General features: G+C 34.8%; 1 protein-coding gene across 2 annotated transcripts in view; it reads left to right on the top strand.

Annotated features, from left to right (window-relative positions):
- The window catches only part of LOC18445937 (transducin family protein / WD-40 repeat family protein), a 28,370-nt gene extending 18,027 nt beyond the window's left edge, over window positions 1-10,343 (top strand). Inside the window, exons 12-23 of one of the 2 annotated variants that reach the window (XM_006856063.4) lie at window positions 193-339; window positions 503-541; window positions 719-756; window positions 2,211-2,297; window positions 3,853-4,018; window positions 5,831-5,908; window positions 6,063-6,199; window positions 7,517-7,593; window positions 8,070-8,139; window positions 8,440-8,505; window positions 8,811-8,950; window positions 9,965-10,343. In XM_006856063.4, coding sequence (XP_006856125.1) covers window positions 193-339; window positions 503-541; window positions 719-756; window positions 2,211-2,297; window positions 3,853-4,018; window positions 5,831-5,908; window positions 6,063-6,199; window positions 7,517-7,593; window positions 8,070-8,139; window positions 8,440-8,505; window positions 8,811-8,945 — 1,040 coding nt within the window. In that variant the 3' untranslated portion in view covers window positions 8,946-8,950; window positions 9,965-10,343. Of the gene's footprint in view, window positions 1-192; window positions 340-502; window positions 542-718; window positions 757-2,210; window positions 2,298-3,852; window positions 4,019-5,830; window positions 5,909-6,062; window positions 6,200-7,516; window positions 7,594-8,069; window positions 8,140-8,418; window positions 8,506-8,810; window positions 8,951-9,964 lie in introns of both variants that reach the window. The other variant, XM_011629408.3, reaches the window with a different exon arrangement.
- Window positions 10,344-12,029: the final 1,686 nt, after the last annotated feature.

Raw genomic sequence — 12,029 nt, 5'->3', positions numbered from 1 at the left:
TTAGATAAGCTGATGGCATACAGTACCTAGTTCAAGTTGCTTATTGCTACTTGTCCTAAATTATTGGATACACAAACAAAGTTTCACTTGTTTTAAGTTGAAAAGACTTGGTTTCAGACCATAAAAATGATCCTACCTATTCGTGTACAATAAGATCATTCCAGATAACCCCTACGACATTTTTCATTCCAGATAACCCCTATGATGTTGCTGACAAGTGGCTTCTAAAGGAGAATCTTCCCCTCGCATATCGTCAACAAATTGTAGATTTTATATTGCAAAATTCTGGGCCAAGAAACACCTCCCTGAATGGCTCATTTGTCGATCCTTATACTGGAGGTGAGTTTGAAATGATTTGTTTGTTCTATGAATGATTCCAGAAGTTTGTCTTAGGGAAAACATCCAGAAGAAAACTATTCATTATGGGTTTTTGATATATAATTGCATTCTCTGCGTTCTCTTTCCTGTAATGCAATTTTCTGTTGTACTTCCTTGCTTCCAGCAAATGCTTATGTGCCGGGTGGACCATCAAATCTATCAGGTACATATATACGTATACCTTGTGGTTTTCTATTTGTAGTCAAAACTGGTTTCAACTCATCCTGAGCTATTAAAATTCGTTGTCCTGAGATGACAACTTCCCAAGGTCTAATGAACCTGTTTTGCATGATTTAATTTCTCTTATTCTGATATTGTTGTCCTTTCTTATGTCTTGCAGATATTCATAAGAAACCCAATTTCAAGCACATCCCCAAGGTAGGCTGTTTGTGCTTTCTGTGGATGAATGTCATATTATTTGCTCTCCTGTTAGTAAATTGTAAAATGGTATACAGATGCCCTTCTTTTGCATACAATTTATATTCTATGCTCAGGTGCCTTGGTTTTCTATTAATATATGTGTCTTCAAATCTTATATGTGGTATTTGCAAATGCACTTATAGAATATCAACGATCCTGAGCATGGTGAGTGGCATGCAAGGGAAGCTTGTTGCATGTTCGTGCTTTAAATAGGCAGTTTAGCTTAGGCAGGTAACATGGTTATTGGTTGAAGTCCATGCTTATCGCAATGCGATAAATGTGATATGAGCAAAAATGTGAGGGAGTTGCCACACGCATTGCATGCCAATGCACAACATATATGAATAGTCGCATTTTACACCTCTGTTATTGAATTTAGCCCATGTAAAGTACGAAGGCAATTAGAAAACTTACAATCAATTGGTCATTCTTTATATATAGTCTCTGGTAAACATGTCATTATGCTTGTTAATAAGGTTGAATCAATCATTCCCTGCTTATTGCTTCATATTTACTTTATCATTTTGTTGGGGTGCATGTCCACTTCTATCATATCTATATTTAATCTCCTTTTTGAGGATTATTCTGAGTTGTGAGGATGTGAACCTCAAGGTATCTATATTTAATCTCCTTTTTGGGGTGCATGTCCACTTCTATCATAACAGCTTTTACTTCGCCATTTATATTGCCATGCATAGTTGTTAGGTGTGAGACATGTGAAATCAAATGAAGTTCTTGAGGCCCAGAGTTAACTCAGGGTGTTCCCATCCTTAACTCAGGGTGTTCCCATCATTATTGATTCCTTTAAATTTAGCGCAGGCAGCATATGAGACTAAGACTGACTGTATTCTGGGAAGCGTGTACAATATCTTCCCGTTTCTATGATCTTGCCCTTTTTTGGGAATTGGTTCCATGAATTGTGAAGTCAATTTACATGAAAATCAATGTATATTGCCTAATCTCTATGGTCTAGGCCCTGTTCGTAGATCCTCTCATCTAAGAAACATTTGGAAGTCATGCTTTGTAGTCATTGCTAATATATTATTCATATTTGTGATTTGCAGCCACCTAATTTTAATAGTGGCTACTGTAGATAGCATTCAGTTGATGGTGATTATCTGTCATCTTTTTATGTTCAATACTGAATAGAAGTTGTTCAATATTAAATGGAGGTTGTAGTATTTTTTTAAAAAAAGTCCAATGACAGTTGTTCTGTTTTCCTTTCTCCGAAATAAATTAACTGCTGATCTCTTTTAGATAAATATTTGACTTTGTGAATATGTGTATGGGTGTGTTCTGTTATTTTCCCTTTTTTTTAGGTGCGAATAAATTAATTCTCAGAAAAATTTTACGCATTTCATAGTTGTCTCCAATTTTGATTTCTTTTATAATTCATTTTTAAATGTTTTCAGAGAGGGATGCTTTTGTTTGATGCTGCTAATTTTGATGGGATTCTTCGCAAGATTGATGAGTTCAATAATTCTTTGCTGGCAGATTCGGTAAGTGTTTATTTATTCTTGATGCCTTGTGCATTAGTGGAATTCTGAGATGGGTCTATGATACTGGATGAATGGGTTGTCTCTTCAAATTTTTTTCTCAGCTTGTTTATCTTAAGGTCTCATTTAGAGTTTGCTGAAAATTCTCATATTTACTTTTGGTCTTTTGTCTCAACTCTTTTGAGAACAGGTGAGTTAATAGGTCTGTGTTGAATAAAATGTCTTTATACTCACTTTACCAAAGTTTGAAGCAGACACCAGAATCATTGAAATGAGGTTCTTGCAAGCAGTAGTTGCACTAGAATGCATTTTTGTGATCTCTTAAATGCAAGTGAAACAGAGTGCAATAATTTTACAAGTAACAGTGAAACAAAGAGATGCTTGCAATTCTTCAATGGATCTTTTCTTTGAAATTTGTTGAGCAATTGTTTTGCAGCGTAATGCTATGGGGATATGCATTTACTGGTCACTGATGCTTTCTTTCGGTTCTTGGTTTATTACATTAGACTAAAGTTCTTGTTATAGTCCCTTTTTCTTTTTTCTTTTTATTTTATAAGTTTTTTTTTATATTGTGGGATGTTTTTTTTTTTATATTTTATAAGTTTTTTTTGATATTCTGGGACTATATGGTTTCTATCGGTTCTGAAGAAAGTCGTGAAAGTAGTGAGTCTGTAGAGTAGTGCAGCGTTATGCTAGCTTCTTGGGATCAGAGCATGCATCTGTCATGGTGGGTTGATGAGGGGATACTATGAGTCTTTGGTTGTGGTGGCAAATCCCTCAACATCATTAGATGTTCTGGTTCTCTCTTGCTGTTTGGTCAATATGAATGAGAGGAGGGACCTAATTAACTGATCCTTGTTTCTTCTTGGCATGGGCCAAAAAGACGCCATGAAAGGTGGCAAATGCCCTGTCAATTTGATGATGTGATTTTTGCTAGCAACCTAGGATCTTATTTCAGAGACCCATAGATCGTATTTTTCATGTACTTTTTTATATACTGGATGTCATGTTTATTGATGGAAAAAGTTGTTGCTTGTGCACTAAGCTAATGCAGGTATGTCCATGACCTGCAACACTTACTCCATCTTAACTACAATTTGCCTGTGTCATGGAGAAACAGTAGTGTCAAATGTCTAGCTGGACATGCAATATGTGGAAATTTCTTGATATTTTGCGTCTAGCTGGAGTAGACCTATAATATAGTCATACTGAAGCAATTATTCCACGCTTCATTTTGGGGTGAGGATGAGATATTGATTATCACAATGCTACGAGAGAAATTAATTTGGTTATTCTGTTTAGCTGTTGATAAAATTTTGTTTCAATAATGGAAAGAACTTTTTTCTGCAATTATAATGTTTGATTAAGGTCTTCTTTTCCATATCCCTAGATGATATCATTGCATGGACTTGTGCATATTCAAAGTGATGTGGTATACTGCTGGATAGCTAATAACTGTGTAAGGGTGGTTAATTGGAGTATTGTACTCCTATGGAATGATTGTCTTTACTGTTCTTTGGGAAGATAATTGGTTCATGTCAGTGAAATTTTTCTGTAGGTTCAAAAGCATTTGTCATTGACTGAACTGGAACTGTCAAAGCTGACTAGCATTGTTGCAGTACTAAAAGATACATCTCGTTACCACACTACCACTTTTACAGATGCTGAGTTACGTTTGTTGGTGAAGTTATTAGCACTTTGGCCGATTCCCATGTTATTTCCAGGTCAGCCTTTGTTATTGTTTATCCAATATGTTATTCTATTCTGCTTGCTGCTTTTCTTCAGATAATATTTGTTTATGAGTGTTGCGTGTAGCATCAACTGCATGTAGGTGCCTACTGATTATCAGTGTGCCGAGACTTGCCTCGGCCAAAGAGACACACCCCTTGGCAGAGGGGAGTTACTCGGATGAGTCCTGCAGACTTGGCTGAGTCATGCACAGGGCAAAAAAAGCCCCCCAAAAAATTAGGAAAAAAAAGAAAAATTTGAAAAAAAATTGTAAAAGTAAAATAAAACCAAAATAAACTTTAAAGAGTTAAAATAAGCTTAAAAAGTAGAGAAAAAATCTAGAAAAAACTGATTTACAATTTGGAATATTTTCTAAAAATCCAAAAAACGAAAAATATAAAAATAGAGATTATGGCCCAAAAAAAAAAAATCACCAATCTTTGACAAAAACATATAAATCATATGTAAGAAAAATTATAAAGCCATCTCACATTTTTTTACAATTTTTTTGGAATTTTTTTCAATTTTGTTTATGTCCGCGAGTTGTGCGAGTCACTGCAACAATAGTCCTTATGACACGCAATGCCATCCCTATTCCATGGAGATCATTCTATTTTCTTTCTATTCTCCAATCATGGGTGTGCTTCCACTGAGGCATTTTCTGCCGAGGCATTTTCTGGCATCTAGATACCAATCATGCAAGTGATTGTCAAAAGAGGAGACAATTTTTCTGAAAACTTCTATGTTGTTCTGCATGTGGATTGCCCTATGATAGAATTGATTTGGTAATGCAAGACTTTGGTTGAGGCCTTCTTTCACAAATGTTTTTTCAATGATCCTGAATGGTGAATGAGAGCACTGCAAAAGTTACTTAGAGAATATGAGTTGCATATCACCTTGAAAAAAATTACTTCGTGTTTATGAGTGGGGGGCATTAAGGTCATCATGACTGTTAAGGATGTCATTAGTATGGGACGTTTGGTAATTATTTGTTTTGAATTCAAGCACTTGCTAAGATACCAATTGTCTGAACAAGTTTATCAGTTACTTAAAATTGTGTCCCCTCCTCTCCCATATTGGAGGAGAAGAATAACTTCTATTCTCTCAGAGAATCCATGACAGGCAGTTCTTTGCTTGGGTTATGCTTTCAAGAAAAGCAAAAGACCTAGGTCTGTTTATTTGCTACTTGGTAGAATTTTCCATTACTATAAACATTGGTGGTTCATACTTCATAATACATAAGATATTACTTCTCTTCTTCCGCCCTCTCTCCCTATTACTTCTTTTTCTTTTCTATTCTCTCTCTCTCTCTCTCTCTCGCTCTCCCCACTTTCCCCCCTTCTTTATTCTGGTTCATTCTCCCTGTTTTGTTCAACCCGTCCCTTTCTACCCTCTGGGTGTTTTTTGTTGCAATTTGAGTTCCATAGGCCCCTCTCTTCTCACTGTCACTAGCACTAGTGCCAGAGCAGCCAACATTGGGGTTTCCATTCACTCATTTTTAGTTAATAGTTGAGCATTTTTTGCATAGAGCACCTGGCTTGTAGACTGCTTTACACTCACTTCTCGTGGGTACCTTTGGACATCATTTCTACATGTAATATATTGTCACAAAATTAAGGAAAAGGATACATAAGATATGCTTTAAAAAAAAAAAACCCATTTTCATCTTTTTGTAGTCTGTCATTTAATCTGGTTTTTTGTGAAGAGACGTTTGCAGCCTAGAAGTGAGTTTGGGTTTTTTTGAAGGAACATGGATTTGATAGTTTCTTCTATTTATTTTCTAAGTGGATCATTGTTCTGTTTTGCAGTTATCGATCTTGTGAAAATGATTGTGTTACATCCTCAGGGAGCAACTTTATTGATGAGATATACTGAAGATGGAAATGGTAATTCACTATCCTTTTGTTCAGGTTTTTCTTTCTACCACTCCATACCAACCAAAACTTTTGAAAATTGAGAGCATTGCTCATTTGGATTTGTGATATCATCTTCCATTTTTAGAAAACATTGTTTGTTGAGTAGTTCTGTGGTCAACAACAGATGTATTAGCGGAGACCTTTAGAAAAGCTACAACTAGCCCTGCTCAGTTAGGCAACCAATTGACTAGCATTCGCACTGTTGTAAATCTTTTCAAGAGTTCAGGTTTCCACAATTGGCTACAACACCACCGAGATGAGGTCAGTGTTTTCTATTAGTTAGTTCTTGTTTTATGATTGAATGCATTTTAGGTTTGCCTTGAATCATGCCCACTCCCACCAGATTAAAGCTCTTCTCAGTACTTCCATGGAATCTCATTTCGTGACTTGCTTGTTCTTTTATTTGCCATTCAATTTTTCTTCAAGAACTTTTCATATGGAAGGATTCTATTAAATTTTCCCACAAGTGAATTGTAGTCTATTGTGGCCATTTTCGAAACCTATTACATGGTTTGCTACCATATTGCTTGAAGCTCCTCCTGTATCAAGATTTAGGGTGCAAATGTCTACTAAGATGCTGTCACGCTGGGAAAATAGGGGTTATTAAATGTAATTATGTAGCTTTGGTGGCCAATCCTTAAATGGTGGATTTTCAAATTTCAACACCTCCTAGAGAAAATTGGTAAGGATTCGCCAACCGCCAGTCCTGCAAGTTATATTGAATTAGTAGACTATAAGAGATTGGGAGGAGAACACTATTAGACGTCCATGAATTTAGGCATGAAAACATTGGAAGGCCTTAAGTTTAAAATATCTAAAACAATTGTTGATTATGCTAAGTCTTTTACAAAGCATATTAACATACATACCATTGCAAAATGTACCAGATGCATGTTGCCAATGATGGATTCTTCCTCAAGATAAAGAGATCCTAGAACTTGCTATTACTGGTTATTAACAAAACTCTAGTACATCACATAAATACAACTGAATAGTTGTACAGCTCACTTATTAAGGATATGTAAATAATAAACTTTGGCCTCCATTATTTTCTATAACTGATGTTCATCCTTGCCATTTGAGCTCAAATTTGAAGTTTAAAACATGAAACCTTCGAAACATTTGATTTTGCAGAGGGTTTAAGGATTATAGCTCATCTCTTGTGTGTTCCCTTCAAATCCTTTTGAACTCATAGATCTCTAATTCTCTATTATTAAATCAATGTTAAATTTCTGTTTAAAAAAAAGAAAAAAAGAAAAAGAAAATCAATGTTGCAGTTTATGAATTGGTCATCACTCTTGCTCGTTAATGTATCTTTTGTCGCTTTCTAATCCACGGGGTTTCACATCTAGCAATGCTTGCGTGGGGTTTGTAGTCCATACTGTAGTTCCTTTTTTTTTTGACAAATATTTAAAGCAGTTTGTTACTTGACGGACATTTTTACAGTAAAGGTTTTAAAGTATTTTGTGTGAATATAGTGCTGCTGCTCCTTTGTGGTTACCATATCTGATCTCCTTTTTCAGATTTTATTGAGTAGCTTTGCATTTTATGGTTTAACTCTGCTTTTTGAGCTTGCAGATTCTCGATTTATTCTCACCTTGCTGTAACTCTTCCAATAAAAGCCTGCAACTGGCATATTCAACTCTGCTACTCAAGTCAGTACTTGTTATACCTTCTTCCAAGACCCTATATTTTTTCCTTATTTCACTCTGGTGATTTACCTCGCCATGCGATGATGTTTTGTGTTGTATAAGAGCACCAACAGTTGAAAATCAATCAGAAAACAAAAAGATGCTCTTAAGAACTATAGTGCATACATTGTTTTCTAATTGAGATCTGAAGGGTTGAATCCAGGCCTTAATTTTCGCTTTGGGGCCCTTGGATATTAGGATATTGGTTTTCTTTCCAAGATAGCTCTTGGAACATGTTAATTTTTCTTCCTCAGTCAATTTGTTCCAATATTTACTGAAACACCAATTATCAAAAAAATATTTACTGAAACACCAACTTAAATTTATCATTTAACTTTGTGTTTTTTAGAAAAGGTCTACTTCGTTTCACTTTTGATGATAGGGTTGCATTGTATTTGGTGATTATTTTTTGATTTTGATCTCTCCTCATATCTCGGCAGTTATACGGTGTTGTTGAATGAAAAGAAGGATGTCGATGGCCAAGCTCAAGTTCTTTCAGCTGCTCTAGAAGTGAGTTTTTTGGCTTTTGACTGGTACAAAACCAAAATTGCTGAGAAGAAGTATGCAAAAATCCAATGGAATATGGAAAAAGTATAGTCTGTTGGGGTCATTACCATCAAATGAAATTGTTGATTAATGGAGAGAGTGGGTCCCACCAGAACAGGAAGTGACCCCCAACTGGTATTCCATAGTCCCTTGGGTTATACTATGAGCTGTTGATTTTCTGTAACTCTTTTATTGTGACAAAAGCTGTCTAAGAAAACCACAACGTGACTTTATTTTAAACAGTGCATCCCACGTGAAATGCAGATGGCAGAGGATGAAAAGCTTGATCCTGATGCAAGATTTCGTGTGCTTGTTGCAATTGGTTCACTTGTATCCTTGAATATCACTCTTCTACATATGTCTACGTGGGTGTTGCTCTTTAAGATTTCACACAAAACAATAAACAATAGGTAAAATTTAAGTTCCACACTTCGCATGTTTTGTCATATTCATGGGAGAGTCTTGGAAGGAACAGACTCAACATGCTGGGAGTATAAATGTTAGTTAACAATAAACATACGCTTCATGTATTTATAAATATAGAAGCTCCTAGATCAATGAATTAAAAGATACAAATAAAATTGATATTGCAGAAGTCTTCTCTACCTGTTATTCTTGATCTGATACATGAACAGATGCTTGAGGGCCATATGAAAAAGATAGCACTGGACTTTGATGTTGAAAATGTTGCTAAAGCCGCGAAAGCTTCAAAGATGGCCAAGATCGCAGAAGTTGGAGCTGACATTGAATTCCTTAGTAGTATACCATAGCTCAGGTAACGTTTGTGCTCTTTTTGGAACATGAAATTGTTCGTAGTAGTCCAAACAAAAAAAAAGTAATTACTTATTAACCGGTAACCCTTCTTGCAATGGAAAGAAAGGATATGGGAACTTTTGAACTTTTAAAACTTTTGACAAATGCATCTGATCTATCTGTGAAAGTTTTGGTGAGGACATGATATTGTCATTATTATCATGAGATCCACTTGGACACCCCACACAAAACACGTACACACAAGTACAAAAATAAAACAACCAAAAGAAAAAGTTATTACCTTTACCATTAGTCTTTGGAAATAAGAAATCGTGATAGAAGTTGGGATTGTAAACTATAAGACCATTTACTTTTGGTACAAGGAGATCATAATTACTTATAAACTATCAGATGTGAAATTTAATAACTTGAAAATGTTACAAAGTTCAAGAAAATTTATTTTGAACTTTGAACTTGGTCAATGTAATAGATGCAACCACCCAATTTCACATCCGATGGTCAAGATTAGTCGTCATCACATTGTACCAAAGGTAAATAGTTTCATTGTATACTTTTCCATAGAAATTTATGAGAGACAAATAGCTTTAAGAATGGGCTCAAGGCTTAGGTGGTCAGGTTGGTGAGTGGCACAACATAACATCTTGAGTTCTATTCCTATTATGGGTAGGGGATCCATTCTCCACTGATCCATAAAAAAAAAGAGTAAATAGTAAAAAACGAAGAGAGTCAGAGAGAAATTTTATAAATAAATATGTAAAAGTTAATTTTTATTTTAAAGTAAGAATAGGGAAAGTTGACTTCATCTTTTGTCTTTCTTTTATTGATAAATTTATTTTTTTAAAATTCAATATTATTCCTGGCATTTCTCAGCGAATTTGTCGAAGAGAAGAAAAATTTGAAAATCTTACTTGAAATTGCCTCGCTTAGATTGAGATATCACTTGGCCCAACGTTATTTAGCACTGATACAATAGACCTAAAATTAGTTGCTGCCCATTGTTTTGTTGGTGGAATAGAGATGGTGACTGCAGTACGAAATGAGATGGGGAATAGAGATGGTGGAATAGAGATGGTGACCTTTCAGTCTGGCACTCTCACTTTTGTGTAGCTTTAGCTGAAATGAGATGGGGCAACGAACAATTATTGAGGCAGGCAATTTGAGTTGAGTTTTATGAGATGTGAAATGGGTGCTCGGTGGGACACAGCCTACCCATATTCATTATTCATCTCGCTTTCCGGCTAATATTTGAGTCATATTTAAAGTGAACTGCAAATTTGGGTTGTCCTTGTTTGTAGAAAACTTTATAACAATAAGAATACTGGAACACTTCGAATGACAATAACTTTGGGATGGTGGTTACAGTGGGCATTCTGGAAAGAGATTTTTGCCCTACATTTTTGTGGCCTCTCTCTCCTCTCTCTCCATCTTTGTTTGTGGTATAAATCCGAGCTTGTTCTTGATCGTCATCTTTTTCTCAGGAATCGTTACAGGTGAGCTTTTCTCCATTTCCATCGTGATGTCAGCTTTTGTATATTTTAATGCTTGCGCGATATTCACTTTGTGATGTTCACTTTTACATTCTTGATCATTCTTTTGAGGGGCAATGATTTCATGCAATCGTTGTATAATAATATGATGCAACAACTTTAATAAATTATCTTATAGCCATTTTTTTAATCCAAATTTTGAAATATACATTTTTTTTATTTTAAGGAACAATCACAAAAAAAATAAAAATTGAAAGCACAACTTACAAAGTATTTTTTAGGCCAATTAACATAGGCCGTTCATTTGGTGAGATGTTTAGATCTAAGCTTTAGAAGGATTTTTTTCATTTCCAATTATTTCGGATGGCTTTATTATCATTAGATGAACAATGTTAAAAAAGAAAAAAAAATAATTTTGAGTTTATAAAGGTTAAGATCTTAAAATTCACAAAATGAATGGTGTAGATTCGTTTTTAGAGGGGATTCATTTTGACCATTTCTAAAGTTCAAATTGAACTTTTTGTTTTTTGGAGATTAGTTATTGAGATAAAAGAGTGTATGTGCAAAATTTGGAATCATACAAGTACCACAAAGATAGTTTTCTAGAAGTGTCGCACTACACTATGATACAACCATTGGACCATTGCTCTTCTTTTGATAGTTCTTTTAATTTTAGTATATGTAATGGATTTTTTTCTCTTTTCTTTTTATTTTACCTTGTGTGTTAATTCAAGCTCATTGTAATCCTGTAATTCTAGTCCATCCATTTTTCTTCTCTAAGATGATTCTCTATCTCTCCATTTTTCTTCTTTTAGATAGGGGAAATTTATGCGCATATTCCCTAATTTTTTGTTATGTAAAAAAATTCCATTAGAACGATGTAACACTGGTACCCTTTTCTTTGATTTTTGTTGTTTTTTCCAAAATGCTGGTATTTCGACCTTTAAGATATGAGATCATGGGATTTTCTTTGGATCTTTTAAAGATTATGTTTTTATTTGATTTTGGATCTTGAAAATTTGAATTCTAAGACTTTATACAAAACATATAACCTAGCTTTATGTTGTGTACGGAGCCAAGATAAAACGGGAGACAAGAAAAAACATGAATCATGAAACAAAACATAAAGCAAGTGGTATGGTTTGTATTGCCTTCGTCGTCTTGAAGACTTGAAGTGATAAATTTAAGAGAACTTACATCAAATATTCAAGACGAAAGTCGCATAAATTATCTTGAGGATTTGAAGTAAGATTGCGACTGACTCAGGGCTTTGGTGGTAGAATTGTCGACCTTCGTGGTGACGTTTCACTTTATTCAAGGTGGTAGAATTGCCGAGCTTTGTGGTGAGGTCTCACTCTATTTAAAAGTACGGGCTCAAATCCCCCCTGACATATCACTTTTATCTACTAAAAATGGGAAAAAATAAAAAAAAAGCCAAAAAAAAAAAACACTTTTCTCTACCAAAAATGGAAAAAAATAAAAAGGTGTCAGCATAGGGGATTATTTGAACAACAAAAAATTATGGAAACTTGAGGCATTTTCCCTTAAGGTATTTCTCTTTCCCTCTCTCTCTCTCATTTTCCATCATCTACA

The sequence above is a fragment of the Amborella trichopoda genome, chromosome 13 (assembly GCF_054954075.1).
Source record: "Amborella trichopoda isolate Santa Cruz 75 chromosome 13, AtrichopodaSantaCruz75HAP2 v2.0, whole genome shotgun sequence".
Lineage (NCBI taxonomy): Eukaryota > Viridiplantae > Streptophyta > Magnoliopsida > Amborellales > Amborellaceae > Amborella > Amborella trichopoda.
This window is presented reverse-complemented; position numbering and strand designations above follow the sequence as displayed.